This window comes from Carlito syrichta, unplaced genomic scaffold (genome assembly GCF_000164805.1).
Source record: "Carlito syrichta isolate Samal-C Ts95f unplaced genomic scaffold, Tarsius_syrichta-2.0.1 Scaffold289654, whole genome shotgun sequence".
NCBI lineage: Eukaryota > Metazoa > Chordata > Mammalia > Primates > Tarsiidae > Carlito > Carlito syrichta.
Window position 1 is genome coordinate 130,651 of NW_007233750.1, and position 16,125 is coordinate 146,775.

The following is a 16,125-nucleotide window of genomic DNA, read 5'->3' on the forward strand; positions in this document are numbered from 1 at the left end:
GAGATTTTGTAATAAAAAGTATTATTAATATTTTATGCTGTTAGGCGTTATCTAAGCTATTCTTGTTATTAACCAGTATTTCTACGTTATTTACAAAAGAGCAACCCTGCCTCTCTCGTGCTTCTTTCATTGATTCTGGATCTGGTGGCTACTGCAGAATAGTAGATGCTTTCTGTTGTACATGACAGGGCACTTGGAATCTTGATCTACCTTCCTTGTGAATATACCTTCCTTCCATGATATACCTTGTGAATTAGAAAGTTAGTTCTGACATCCAGCATTTGTCTGAATCTTTTTTCTTTTGTTAGTCTTCTAACAAATATTGTGAGAGGAATTTTAGGATAGACTCTTCGGGTAGATAACATTCTTGAAAGCATCTATTGAGGGTGTTTCTTCCCATTCTCCATTGGGATAGAAGTTAATAGCTCTGGTTTCTACTTCTCTTAGCTCCAAAACATTTTATCATCTTTTATCAGAACTATTCACAGAGACTCAACAATAATTTTCCTAAATGACTGTGAGACCTCATTTGGTTTTTTAATAAACAGTCACATTTTAATGAGATCTTCATAAAACTGACTAAATATGTTTAGAAATCATTAGCTTAAATTACCGGTGCAAAAGTCTCCTCTGGGAGTCCTGCAGATTTGGTTATAAGACTTCTGGCAGATGGATTAGTTCAACATCACAACAGAGTTTTTGAATTTCCACACAAACAGTGTAAATGGGAGTGCCTGGGAAACAGGCGACTGGATAAAAACCGAAATGTTCCTCAGGTGGGTTCATTAAAGAGGAAAAATAATCACAACACGTTCCAGCGCCATTTCAATGCCAGGTGTGTAGCCGGCTGCAGGTGCCAGGAAAACCGACAAGGGTCCCTTTCCAGAGTACGCAGGCTAAAAGGGGATGCATGGTGGTGACAAGGAAGCCTTAGATAATGACAGGTCCTGGCAGATGTAGCGGGGACCCCGCTGCAGGGAAGTGCGGCGTCTGTGTCTTCTGCACCAGGTGCTGCGACAGGGAAGGCCTCCCAGCGGCTCCAACACCGGCAATTAAGGCCACCTAATGCAGAGTGCTTCAGGGCAAAAACCAGGGGAAGCAGGTCCCCAGCTCTGACTTAATGAATCGGCAGCGAGTCTGTGTAAACAAACACGTATCCGCCTTGCTCATGCTTAATTCATGAAGGACACACCATGTGTGGTACACATGTTAAGTAGGTAGCTGTTGCCCCTAAAAACCATGTCATTTTGATTTCTTGGGTGGTTTGTTGTTGTTGTTTTAAAGCATGGAAAATGGGGGAGTTGTCTCTAAACAAATGTGCAGGATTAACAGTGGGAAACAACCTGGAACCAGGTGAGCTCTCCCCTCCCCCCCAGGGAATTTGACCTCTTGTCAAAACCCCTAAATCATGTCAGACATTTCAAGGACAGATGCCATTAATTTCATAACTAATTGAAGTCAGACCTATCCAAGGGGCTGATGGTAATGAATGAGGCCTTCTCAGAGCTTACCCATGTCCCCAAAAACCTGGTGAGGATTTGAAAAATAAAACACACACACACACACACACACACACACACACACTTACCAGGCCTAAAATGATTTAGTTACTTTAAACATATGAACTTAGATTTATGGGTAAACCAGAAACTTTGCTACTGTCTGCCCCACCCCCACTAGCCACACCCTGCTGGATGAAATTTCCATGGCCATTTGTCAGAAGGCATAGTTATCATCACAAAAATCAACAGTGACTACCCTGGATGTGACAGGTCCCAAGTGCCTGATGGAAGGAACAGTGACTACCATCGCATGTCATTTTTATTCTGGCAAAATGTGCCATGTCTCAGAGTCAGTGGGTTTTAGTATATTATTATTTGTTTTTGCTATAATTTTATAGCACAATCTTCTTTTCACCTTTCAACCAAAGACTAGGCTGTCCTCGTCTTTCCTTAGAGGATGTGTTACATAAAAACAGTTTATCTTCTTAAGCCACAGAACCCAGATATGGCAGCGTACTTTGGAAGGAATTTCAATTAAGCAAAAAACACATGTGCCTTTATTTTTAAAAAGTCAAAGTAGTTGCTATTTTAACAATAATTTACTTTTCAAAATAATTTACCTTAGGATTCTCTTGTAAGCATGCTCCAATGGAAATGTTTAAAATGTGAAGGGGAGTAACTTTTGGGAATGCAGTTATTGTGAAGGAAAAGCAATTTGAGAGCCAACTCCATACCTCTTTCTCCTCATCATATGTGGGCAGTCAACAAACATTTGTGAAATGAATGAAGAATTCAGATTTTGCACATACATTTTCAAGGAAGAAACACAAGTTCATGAAAACAGATGGAATATTTAGCATGGCCATGGTATGGTGACCTAGCACATGCTGATTGCTCTGTGACACTCTATTGAAGTGTTCTGTTGATTCACTTCCTTCAGCATTTACTCAGTGCCAGTTCCTGTGTCAGGAGGGAGAGGCCACTGAGGAAGGCCAACTATCCCTTAAAGGAGCTTGCTTTCTGGTGAAGTTGACAAGTTTTTTTCTAATAGTCATTACTGCTTTCATAGCAAAAGTAGGTGAAGTTGGTATGTGTGTGGGTAGGGGGGAGGGCATTATGTACAGCCTTGTAGACCTTCGGTTTGTTGGCAGAAACATAAAGGTTATACTAATAACTGTATTTATCAAGTCCTTAGAATGGGCTGGAACTTCTCTGTTCACCTTACATGTAGAAACTCATTTAATCTTTCTAAGAAATCCATGAAGCAGGTCATTATAGGTTGAATATTAGTGTGCCCCTGAAATTCATCTGTTGAAGCTCAACCTGCAAGTGTGGCTGTATTTGGATGTAGGGCCTCTATGGAAGTGATCATGGTTAAATGAGGTCTTCAAGGTGGAGTCTGACCCAGCAGGACTAGTGTCCTTGGAAGAAGAGAAACCAGACAGCTCATTCTCTCTGCCACATGGACACAGCTAGAAGGTGGTCATGCGAAAGTCAGGAACAGAATTGAACCTGCTGGACTTGGGTCTGGACTTTTCAGCCTTCAGAACTGTGAAAAAATACATGTCTGTGGTTTAAGCCTCTCAGCCTGTGGTTTTTGCTATGGTGGCCCAAGCTGGTGGCTAGCACTATTACATCTGTACTTTCCACAGAAAGGTCGGTGGTAGGAGAGGCCCAGCAACCTCTTATAGGCTGCACAGTTGCACCAGCCTGAGGCAGCTGGCTCCGCCCAGCTCACTTGTGCTCCCACAGAGACATAATCAAAAGAAAGAAATGGTTTGTATACTTTTAGTCAAAAAATATGGCTCTGTAAGTTTTTATACTTTACATAATGGTTCCATAGTATCCCCTTTCTTGTCTTGTCACTTTACTTATTATATCCTTTTTTTTGGGGGGTTGAAGTCTCACTCTGTTGCCCAGACTGGAGTGTAGTGGCACGCTCCCGGCCACCGCAGCCTCGACCTGCTGGACTCCAGCGATCCTTCCGCCTCAGTCTTCCAAGTAGCTGGAACTACAGGTGCGCGCTACCACAATCGGCTAATTTTTGATTTATTGTAGAGATGAGGCCTCGCCAAGTTGCCCAGGTGGGTCTCGAACCCGTGGATTCAGGCAATCCACTCACCTCAGCCTCCCAAAGTACTGGGATTACAGGCTGAGCCACCGAGCCCGGCTTATATACTTTATTGGACGGAAAATGTTGCATTTTGACAAAGTCAAATTTTCGGATCCTTTTCTTAATGTGTTGGGCTTTTGGTATCTTTAAAACATTCTTAACAAAATGAAGGTCTTAAATATTTTCTCTCACATTTTCTTTTAAAACTGTAAAAACTTTATTTGTTATATTTAGGTCTTTATCTGTTATTTATTTTTGGATGTTTTATGAAGGAGGAACTCTCTTTTGGTCCACCTGGATAAGCAAAAGTCCCAGCTCGATTTCCCAGAAGGCTCATGTGTTCCCCGTTGACTCTGCATCTTTCTACTTATGCCTAAAGTCAATCTCTGGTCTCTCCACTTTGACCCATTGGTCTATTCATCTCTTCCCATCAATCTGTGGCCTCTATAATTTTCCCTTTTTCTATAGTTCTTGTCTGGTTTTGGTAAAAAGGTTATACTGTCCTCTTGTCACAGGGGAATGGGCTTTCTTTTTCTATTCTCTTAAAATAATTTATATGTCATAACATTTATTTACATTTTTACACTTATATTTTATAGTTATTTATAATATTTTTATATTTATAATATTTTTATATTTATAAAATATATAAGATTTGAATTATCTGTTTATTGATTATTTAGTATCTGTAAAAACATTTGCATCTCGTTGTGTCTTTTTTGGGAGAAGAGGTCACATTATATTGCCCAGGCTGGTCTCAAACTCTTGAGCTCCAGAGATCCTCCCACCTCTGTGGAAAATAAGAAGGATGATTTATTTTCAAAACAGAGCCTAGCTTATCTCTTATCTCAAAACCGAGCCTAGCTTATCTCTTATCTTGGGTTCTCAAGATGGTGTCTAAATGCCTGTGCTTCCCCTTTGCTGATTCACTTCCTGCTTCTTTGAGCTTCCTTTTCCCAGGCTTTTTACTTTGACAGGCTTCATGTTTAAACTTTTGGTGGGATCCAGTCAGAATGTTAATTCTGTAAGCCAATGGATAAATAGGACATGCAAATGAAATGATTCTGTAAGCCAATCGAAATATGTCATATAGGTGTCACATGGGGGAGCCTGTAACTTCTGCAATACTCAGCCAATGAGGAACCAGAAGAGGGACTTGCATTTTAGGGATAAAAGTGCTGGTTCCTCTGGCTTGGTGTGCCTGCTCACCTGAGAGACACCTGTTCTTGCAAGAATGATATTAAAAGAGCTGCTTCACTCCACCGATCTTTGAGTCTCTGTGTGGTTCTTTAATGATAAAGCTGAGGAGGGTCGATTCTATCTCCCACACCTCGGTTTCCCAAGTAGCTGGAATTACAGGCATAAGCCACTGTGCCAGGCTTCATGGGTCGATTTTTTAGCCATAATTCAATTTTAAAATAATTATTGCCTAGTCATATTTTTTTGTTTCTTTTTGAATCACCTTTAGAAAATTTTATTTTTCTAAAAATTACTTAATTTTATCACATTTATTGTTATTCATATTATTATATTGTGATAAAACAGTTTCCATTTTACAGGTCTATCCTATTCCTAATATTGGTTATGTGTGATGTTCCTCCTTTTATTTCTGATCTATTGCCAGAGGTTTGTCTATTTCATTAGCCTTTTCACAAAACCAGCTTTTTATTTTGTTGACCCTTATTATTGTCTCTGTATTGTTTATTTAGTAAGTTTCTACTTTTATTTTATTATTTTCTTTTTTCTGTCTTTGGGTTTTACTCAGCTCTTCATCTACCTTCTTGAATTAGATGCTTGGTTAGCCTTTCTTTTTTTCTAATAACAACAATTAAAAGCATGTATTTCCAGCCGGGCTCTGTGGCTCAGCCTGTAATCCCACGCCTTGGGATGCCAAGGTAAGTGAATTGCCTGAGCCCGTGGGTTCGAGACCCACCTGGGCAACTTGGCGAGACCTCATCTCTACAATAAATAAAAAATTAGCCGGGCATGGTAGTGCGCGCCTGTAGTTCCAGCTACTTGGAAGGCTGAGGCAGAAGGATTGTCGGATCCCAGCGGGTCGAGGCTGCGGTGGCTGGGAGTGGCCACTGCACTCCAGTCTGGGTGACAGAGTGAGACTCCAACTCAAAAAAAAAAAGCATGTATTCCCTTTCAGGTACCATTTTATTTGCACCTGGCAAGTTTACTACTTACTACATGATACTTCATGATTCACAGTTCTAAGTATTTTCTGATTTGATTAGCTGTTTTATTTTGACCCATGAGCTAAGGGTGTTTTTCTACCCATACCCCAAGTAAAGCTGGCTCAACTTCCTTGTTTTTTCCCTGGGCTGGCTATGCTGGTCTTCCCTCCTCACTTCCCCCTGCTCTAGTCTGCCCTTTCTGAGTGTCTACACCTTGGAGATTTTGGTTTTATGTGGCAGTCTCTGTTCAAATTCTCAGCATTGTACAGATCCACAGCGTTTTTCTTGCCCTTGGTGGGCTTTAAAACTCAAGATCCAAGATCATGAAGACCCTCTCACCATCACAGGCTATCCCTACTAAGTCGCCTAAGGGCAGGTGTGAGGTCCTCTCTCTCCAGTCTCTAGTCTTTGCTTTATTTCTGGTCTACAAGAGTTTTTTTTTTCTTTTAAAGATGTGGGGTACAATTCAAGATTAGGTATACAAATGTTGATTATGCAGGTACCCTTGTTGATGAGGTTTGTCCCTCCCTCCCCTGGCAGTTTCCCTCAACTGCCAATCCTACCCCCTCTCTCCTGGCAGTTTCCCACTACTGCCAATCCCTTTTATAATAGTTTTCTTTACTTTCTTGAGGGATCAGCTAAGCATTTTATTTTATTTTTTATTTTTTTGAGTTGGAGTCTCACTGTCACCCAGACTGGAATGTAGTGGTCGCTCCTGGCCACTGCAGCCTCGACCCACTGGGCTCCGGCAATCCTTCCACCTCAGCCTTCCGAGTAGCCGGAATTACAGGCATGCGCTACCACGCCAGGCTGATTTTTTAGATTTATTGTAGAGATGAGGTCTTGCTGCCCAGGCGGGTCTCGAACCTGCGGGCTCAGGCAATCCACTCACCTCAGCCTCCCAAAGCGCGGGATTACATTTTAAATATATACATATATATATATAATTTTCCACACATACATGTGATATACATAAACATGTAATAATATGTATTTATGATTTTATACAGAATTTCTAGATGTTTGTAGGTGGGTTTTTAGGTAATTTAATCTGCCATTTTTGCTAGAATTGTATGCATCGTCCACTTACTGAATATTCTCATTATGGAAGAATTGTAATGTCTCTCCTTCTTCCTGGTTTGTGCCTCCTGATACCTTCTAGGATCTTCAGAGACAACCCGCTATGAGTTTTGCCCCAATGCTGTAATTCTAGGCTAACCCTTAGGCTCTCATTACTGGAGGTAAATCTCATGATGCAAACTTCTCTTTGGTTGAGAATAACCACAGAATCGAATCTCCTATAAACAAGGTAATTGCACCCTGTGTATTTGCTCACTTTAAAATTTCACTTTGGAAATAATTTTATAGCATACCATTACCAACTACTAAAGTTTCCTGGCGAAATAAAAATAGCACTCATACACATTTATTGCAGAAAAAGTGAAAAAAGACGTTTGGAGCAGATTATGATTTCCATTTTGCAGGTTAGGAAACTGAGGTACAGGCACAGGAAAGTCAAATCTAAGCAACAGAAGATGCTGGAATTGTAAGCAACAGAAGATGCTGGAATTGAATCCCGTGCTGCACATTGTTTTTAGAGCTAGTTTTCTTGAGTTAGGGAATGCAGTTGTGCCTAATGTGGCACCCACTGAGTTTTGACACCCAACAATCAGCATTCATGCTTAGAGGTATTTTTGTGCACTCAATATAGCCTGATAACAACTGCTTTTAAATCTTGAGTGCCTTTCCTGTCTGTTGCTATCGCAACAAATGAAAGCAATTCAGGCTATGTTTACTGATAATTTATAAGCAAGTGCAGCAAGCAATAGGAGGAGCTGTAGTAGTTAATGTTTTTTGGAATGCACATAGTAATGCAAAAGCTTGGCTCATGCCTTTCTATTTGTTCCTTTCTTAGCAAGGAACAAATGCTCACTTGTAGTGGATGGCCCACTTACCCTTCCCACTTCCACAAGGTTGGTCACCATGATGATGCTTGCAGTGTTTTCATGCCAAACCATCCTCCAGAAGTCATAGATGGTCTCCTGCATAGGCCCTGCAGCAAAACGGAAGGAAGACTTTGTTTTTCATTATAAGTTTCAACTGGAAAATTTCTTTGGCTTGCAAATAGGTCTGCTAATAGCCACTTGCTGTTCCCTCACTTTTATAGATGGACAGAGCTTTCTAGTGCCAATGCAAAAGGTACTCTTTCTAAAACTGCGCCTCTAGAAATACCAAGTTTTTCATTCGTGGTTAAATTTTCTCATGTCATCAAACATATCTACATTTGAGCTCTTTTTACCCCTCTTAAACTACTACCATGAAAGAAAGTTATTTCTCTATCATTTAGCTATTTATCTCCATAATACTCAAGAGTGAAATTTAAAAAAATGGGTAACATTACTCTTTCTACTAACAATTGGCAGATATCCCAGGGAAGTGGTATATAGAATGAAATGAGCCTCTATAGGAAAAATGGCCTTTTCTTGTTTCTAATATTTTTCTTATTCTGTGCTATCTGTCAAATTAATCCCTTTTTTCCCCGCCCGACTTTCTAAAGTGAGAGAGAGAAATTAAGAGTTTTTAGCAGTTGCACTTCCTCTCACTGAACATAAAGATTCCTGGCAGAACACGAATAGCCATCTACTTCCTTAGCTCTTGGGATCTGAGAATTAAAAAGCTTTCCTATGGTTTGGAAAAAAAGGTCAGGAAATATGTATTACAAAAGGCCAGTGCTACAGATAGAATCAGGTAAAGAAAGTTGGAATTTAAAATTTCTTTGAATCCAGATAAAAAAAAAAAACCAAACTCTACTTTATGCCCATGCATTCTTGAAGGTATAAATGTAACAGTATAAATCTTTACAAGACAAGTAGAAAGGCAAGGAAATGAGAGAATACAACTTCAAAGGCTTGGGGAGTCACATGATAGATGTGAAATCGGACAAATGTTCGGGCACATTCAAGACCAGAACCCAATTGTATGAAAATATCTTGATTTGGAGTTCAAATATTTGAATTTGAGATTTGCTTCAACTTTTTAACTGGCTCTGTGACTTGGGCCAAGTTACTTAGCCACTGTGAGCTTCAGTGTCTTCTTTCTTTATTATACTGATCACAGTAATACCTCTCATGGCTATTTTGAGGATTCTTGGAATTAGTGTATTTTATAAACAGCAAAGCAATAGAAGGATCACAAGGTGCACTTAAAGATATTTGTTGATGATGCCCTGTGGCTGAGGCCTGGCCACTGAGCAACAGTGACATACTTGAGAGACCCTTTAGTCACTTCCCATTCCCCCTAACCACTTAGCATTCGGTCCTGGGGGAGTCTCTCTTCTCCTTTCTACCTGTCAAGGCCTCTTTCCCTTCCCTCCACAATACAAACTTCTATTCCGTTCTCCCTTGTTGCTTCTGACTACACTCTTGCCCTCCCTGTAAAAGCTGACTTGGTTTCTTGATGTCTCTGCGTCTAATCCCTTTGGGGATGGGACCATGCATGCTACCTCCCACAAAGCTCCGCCAGCCATTTAGGCCCATGTCCCTTGGCATGTGCGTGCCATTCTCCTGATGTAGAGGCTGAAGATTTCAGTGACTTTAATCTAAGGTTACAGACGGGACAAGTAAACATCGGATTCCATCAATCACCAGTTCCGGCTCGCAGAGAGGTACATTCATTGTGTACTTAACAGCTTGTTACTTATTCACGAGGAAAAAAATGCAGAGTCCATCTTTGTGCAAACGGATAGTCTTCCCAATGTGACCCTGAAGTAGGTACACGAGACTGTGCCACCTACTCTGAAACTTCCAGAAATAGTTCTCATGACGATGACTATAATGGATGAATCCAGCGTATTCCTGCAGGAAGAAAAGCTACCTCTCTTCTCAGCATCCAACAGTCCTCCTGGAGACAGTCTGAGCTAGGGGCCCTGCTCATTTACCCTTTCTTAGGAGTGACCCCTGAGATTACACAGTAGAGGGGAACGAGGACTCTTGGTTGACTGCTATTTTCCTTAGAGCTTTATGGAATGCCTGGCACATAGCAGAGCTCAGTGAATACACGAATGATGAATATGTCTGAACGCTTGTGTGCATACTGCAACATCATTAAAATGTTATATTAAGCACATGCCAAATATTAAATAATGTTAAGATGCACTGTTTGTATGATTCCTTTTCTTGATTTATATCTCTAAGGTTATCTGTAGAAGTTTGACAACATAGCACCTTCCCTCCTTTCCAATTCACAGAGAGGGGGCATCGTTTGCAAGGATTTCTTGAGAAGGGGTGCAATTATCACTCAGGCCTCAGAGCACTACCTCAGGGCACTGACATTGGACTGCTGCTCCCAACCACTAAGCTGATAACTCTTCTAAATTTTTCTGTGCCAAGGCTTTGCTTCCAAACTGAGCTCAGTTCATGACCCTAGGCAACCAGAGTGCAATTCCAGTTTTCCAGGAACTGTTTTCCATGGGAGGTAGTGGTTCTCAGCTCTGGCTGCAAATTAAAATTACTGTGGTGCTTTAAAAAAAATTCTGATGTCCTAATCCAAGAGACTTTGATTTAATGGGCCTGGGATGAGGGCTGGTCCGCGTGTGTTTTCAAATCTCTTCTTTTCTATAGCATCAGTTCCACCTTCTGATCTTACTATCAGGTGACCTTCTATGGAGATGTAATTGTGAAGCACCCAGTATCTGTTTGTTTTAAATCTACTGATTAGTCTAACCCTGTCTACAAGCTCTGTGAATTGAGGAATCTCATTTTGCTCTGATTTAACAGTAATTTCACACACCGAATGCAGTCACCTAGGACCAGACTGGACCACCTCACCGCTGGGACTGAGCAACAGTTAAGGAACATTTTTTTTAATGTTTACAGAATTAAGTTTGAATTATCTTTAAAATAAAGGGTATTTATAAGCATTGGCAGCTCACTTGGCTGATAACACAGACTTTGGTTTCTGTGATTTTCTTTGCCATTGGCCTTCACTAAAAAAGATTAGGACAGAAAAATAAATTAGGTGAAGTTCTTCTCGTGCTAACGTCAGGTACAGGGACCCAGAAGAACTAAAAGAATTTAGTGTTAAAATCTGAAAACGAAAATGAACACAAAGATTATTCTAAGTTGATCCCAGAGAGAAAGACAGAAGTGCAGTCCAAGGTACCTGGCTGCTGGCGGCGGTCCGCCTGGTTCTGTCTTTTCTCTGCTCTCCTGCATTGCATGGTGTGTGAGGCTGCATTTGGCAGCCCTCTCCTGCCCTGGATGTGGCTCCCTCCCTGACCTGGTCACTGTGGCTCAACAACAAAACTGCCCTGGGGCAAGCACTGGAAATTCCTAACTGATGATTCAAGGTATTTTCCCAAATGTGCATTCAAATTCTGTTTTTTTTTTTTTGGAGGAGGGAACGTGGAAAATGCAAGAAGGAAGGCACCCACTTTTAAGGTTTTGGGTTTTTTGTTTGTTTGTTTTGAGACAGGATCTTGCTTTGTCACCTAGGCTGGAGTCCAATGACATAAACATAACTTACCACAACCTTGAGCTCCTGGGTTCAAGCTATCCTTCCACCTCAGCCTCCTGAGTAGCTGGGACTACAGGCATGCACTACCATACCTAACTAATGTTTTTATTTTTTGTAGAGATGGGGTCTCGCTATATTGCCCAGGCTTGTCTCAAACTCTTTGGTCAAGTGATCTTCCCACCTCAGTCTCCCAGAGGACTGGGATTACAACATAAGGCACTGTGTCCAGTCCCCTAAATATAGGGCTTTTTGTTCAAAATGTGTCAATCCTGTTTTTCCCTCTCTCTTCCACATATTTCAAATTATCTCTCAAGATCTGATAAATTATTATTCAGAGATACATGTCTCCTGGCAAAATAAAAAACATACTGGAGGCCAGGAGAGGGGCAGATTTTATGGTTACCAAGAGCTACTCCATTTGAATTTGGTAGCTCTTAGTGGGGTCTGAGTGACCACAACCATCACGAGTCCACATATGCATGCCTAAGACACAAGGTGGTTCCTTTCAGCACCCATGACCTCGCAGGACTGAAATGCCGGGAGGAATATCATGGAAGGTCAGTGTCCTTCTGTCCTCTACCTCCTACTCCCAAGGTCACAGGAGATTGCTTATAGAGTGGACAAAAAACTAAATTTCCAAGACAAGGAGTTTAAAACCACAGGCAAAGGACCTGAAAAATCCTCTTTGTCGAGGTTTGAACAGGTGTGATCGCTAGCCCGAGCATTTGATTTCCACAGTTTTTGGCTGGTGGGAGTCACTCTAACTGCTGTGGTGGTGCATTTGCAGATGTTTGCACAATAGGCAAGAAGGTTATTCTCAACAGTCGTTCCCCTGTGGGACTACAGCACTTGAAAGGTAAGGTCAAGAAATTTCAATAATATCAGAACAGTAATACATTCAATTTCCTTCACAATTATTGGCACACACAGACCTCTGCTGAGAAGGAAATGTGCAGGGGGCCATTCTTGCCACTACCAAGTCCTGAAGGAACAACAACAATGAAAAGGGCAGAAAGAACTAGATTTCAATAAAAAAAAATTAGAAGCAATGGAAAGCATATGTGAAAGACATTCAAGGATGGGTGCTATTGTGTACAGTGAGTTCTCTAGTTCATGGGAAGTGGGACACATTAAGAATCATTTCGAACCTTGATAGATGACTTGTACCCCTTCTTTTCACATTCAAATTTCTATACACTGTGTTTTCTGTGTTAACTGGAGCTGAGAAGTCAAGGTCCTTTAAGCTCACAGTGGTATATTCGAGTTTTTTGAAGTGAAGAAAGATAGTATAAATACAAATTGGTATTCCACCATAAATAGAATAATACTCAACATCCTTTGTACATTTACTACTTCCCAGGTCCTGTTTGAAGTAGTTACAAGAATTATCTTATTCAATTAAAAAATCTCCATCCTATGAAGTAATATTATTGCTCTCCTTCATTTTACTGACAGGAGACAGAGGCACAGAGAAGTCAAGATGCCCAAGGCCACACAGCTAGTGAGCTGTGGAGTTGAGTTTGAACCTGGGGTCTGACTCCATTATATCATGCTGCCTTATTTGAATGTCAAAAGCAACTCAGAAGAGTTCCACTAAACAAGAAGAAAACCCATGTCAACCACACCAAAACCACCTCTTTAGAAGTGTGTTTATATGAAGTCACTTCCCCCCTTTAATCCAAGAACCTCCTACTGGTACAGCATAAAATCCAACATCAGGAGGACAGCCAGCCGCCCCCAGGGGTATTTTGAGAACACAGCAGCCCTGCCCTGTTCCCTCCCCTCATTTCCATCCCCTTGCTGAGCTCCAGCCACCGTGAACGTGCACCTGATTTACCAAAGTAGCTTAACACGTCCCAGAATCTATACATGGCCTCCCTTCAGTGTGTTCCCTCTCAGACAGTTTTCTTACCTCTCAGTCAGAATCATCTGTGAAAACTAGAATCTCCAGCATGCCATTTTTCTACTCCAACCTCTCAAGGGCTTTCTCCTGCTCTTGGAGTAAAACCCAAATTCTTGAATAAGGCACATGTGGACTGCACGGCCTGTGCCTGTACTGCGGCAGGGCGCCCACCCCTCTCCTCCCTGACCACCTATCTCTGTCCCCCAAGAAGTTTGACATTTTCTAAGGTAGCAATAAGGCAAGAACATCCTACAGTCTTATATAAAACGCAGTAAGGCACGTGTCCTAAGACATTTAAACTTCAAACTGACATAATCCCAGTTATTGGGATGATGAGGTGGGAGGACCACTTGAGCCCAAGAGTTCAAGATGAACCTGGGCAACATAGCAAGAGCCCATTTCAAAACAAAATACAAAAAGTAAGAAAAATATACTTCAGGCGAGGCTCAGTGGCTCAAGCCTGTAATCCCAGTACTTTGGGAGGCCAAGATCAGAGGATTGTCTGACTCCAGGGGTTTGAGACCAGCCTGGGCAACTTGGCAAGACTTCGTCTCTGCAATAAATAAAAAAAATTAGCCGAGTGTGGTAGCTCGTACCTGTAGTTCCAGTTATTTGGAAGGCTGAGGCAGAAGGATCACCGGAGCCCAGCAGGTTGAGGCTGCGGTGGCTGTGAGCGTGCCATTGCACTCCGCCCTGGTTGCAGAGTGAGACTCCAACTCCCCCCCGAAAAAAAACCACTTCAGACTGAGCTATGTGTACCCTTGGAGACACATGAAGATTTTCCAAGAGGCATATGAGTAGTTCTCAAAGTATTAATTTCTAGATACTTAACATCTGTATGGCTACCACCAAAGCTGGTTTCCCTGAGCAGGAGCCTCTGTGCACAATAGTCTTTCTTGCAATTGGCAAAACCTCCACCCATCTTGACTATGACTTATGAGGTACTGCCTATAAGTATAAAGACCTATGGGTTTGAAACAAAGGAATTCACTGGAATACTGGAAACTCACAGGAGTTCCTGCCTTCCCTGTCTGATACAGTCTCATTAAGGGTAAAACTTGGTCTTTTGGCTCATGATGAAATGTTCCCAATTCAGAACCCCGGAAACAGTTGAAGCTGGCAATGCTTATTCTTTTAAGTGGACTCAGAATGCTTTGTGGGGGCACCAAATTTTCTCAGATGAAATCCTGTGTTTTCTTTCAGGTTTGATATGCTTTACTCTATAAGGCAGTTGAAATGTATTTATCACATATCATAAAATATTTATTCTAATTATATTAACTCATTTTAATCTTAGAACACATTTAATATTGTCCATCTTTTATGAACAAATATACTTATATAGACATCTGATGAACGTTTTAGATGTCCAATTGTTTGAATACAATTTGTTCAAACTCCTTTTGGGAATACACAAGCAGGAAATTCTGAAGGCCAGTGTCAGTCAAGTATGAGGATGTCCACAGCAGTCAAAGCCAGGAAGTCATTACAGCTGACCGGTGACACCACAGCAGGACAAACTGCTGCTACCAAAGGGGGGGCACCTGCCATGGGTCTCAGGGATAGGTGTGACTCTGGCGGGGAGGAGTGAGTGGAGATGGGGTAGCAGGTCCTCCAGGGGAGTGCCCAGCAGCAGTGACTTGTTGCCAACTGAGAATGGGAGAGGACTTGTATGTGGCTATCTTGTGAGGCAATGTAAAGTTTTAATAAAAATTGTGGGTTTGGATTTTACGAGTAGAAGAAGATGACAGATACTAAGAAGATAGAGTCTAAAAAAATCCAACTAGGAAAAGATCCGTTCAAGTTTTAGATGCAAAACTTGGGCAAGTCAGAAGAAAATGGAGAAAATGGAGGAAAATGGAGGAAGAAATGTTTTCTGAGCAGACTTCTTGGGGAGGCACCTGGATTACAGAGGGGGGATCTGAACAGGGGTGGGCCCTGCCTTGGTGTGACCAGGCATCAGCAGCCAAGGAGGAGGAACGGCAGACAGGAGAAGCTGGGCAATGGGCTGAGGGGAATGGAACACTGAGCCAAGGTATCCGAAGGTTGAGTCCAAACATTACCGCTGAGCTCGCCTGCATGTTCCAGACAGATACCCATGTCCAGAGCAGAGGGACCTCCTCTTTCTAGTGAGTGAAATGACTCCCCCAAACCAGAAATATGTTGAATGTGAACAGTAGAGAACAGTAAACAAAAAGATCATGCTTTATATTGATTAGCAAGAGGGAATGTTTAAAACTATTCTACGATGTGTCAATGCCAAGGATTGCTCCCTGGGCATCCAATTGACTGGTGGAGACCAGCAGCAGAAATGTCCAGGGGACAACAGGTCTGGAATCCAAAGAACAATAGCAATGTGGCTCCAGGTGATGACCCAACATGGGCAGCATGTGGAGCCTGGGGTCAGGAAGGTAAGACCAGGGTGGCAGGCCCCAGGTTGGCCTCAATTGGCTGACACAGCCAGGGTGGGGCCTGAGCCTCCCACAGGAGTCTCGGGTGGGTCTCTGAGCTCAGCCCACGCTGGCTCAGGAACCAGCCTGTGTCTGATGCAGACTGGGAAAGACCGTGGCTGTTCTTGGAGGACAGTTTTGAAACCAAGGGGAGCTCCTGCTGTCCCTAGGGCTTTGTCGATAATCAAGAAAGCCAAAGGTTGTAGGTTGGAATGAGGGCTGGAAAGCGAGGGGTCTTAGAAGAAGGGTGGTGGACAAAGAAGTGAGGTACAAACATAGACAGCCCCTGTTGGGAGCCGGCCATGGAGGCTCACTGAGCATTAGGGATCAGGAAGGGCCATTGACCTCGAGACCACTAGGATGCGTTCAGGAGCTATTGACCTCATTTCCTCCCCCTTTCTACTCAGCACTAACCAGATTAAGCTCCTGTGAGCTCAAAACATAAAAACTCTGAGACTGGGAC

At 42.2% G+C, this 16,125-nt stretch overlaps 1 protein-coding gene across 4 annotated transcripts in view; it reads right to left on the reverse strand.

The window, feature by feature from the left end:
• LOC103256486 (receptor-type tyrosine-protein phosphatase mu) overlaps positions 1–16,125 on the reverse strand; it is a 184,463-nt gene that overhangs the window by 60,746 nt on the left and 107,592 nt on the right. For all 4 annotated transcript variants that reach the window (XM_008054339.1, XM_008054337.1, XM_021710547.1 and 1 more), the window contains one exon: positions 7,751–7,848. In XM_008054339.1, the coding sequence (XP_008052530.1) occupies positions 7,751–7,848 (98 nt within the window). The remainder of the gene's footprint in view (positions 1–7,750; positions 7,849–16,125) is intronic.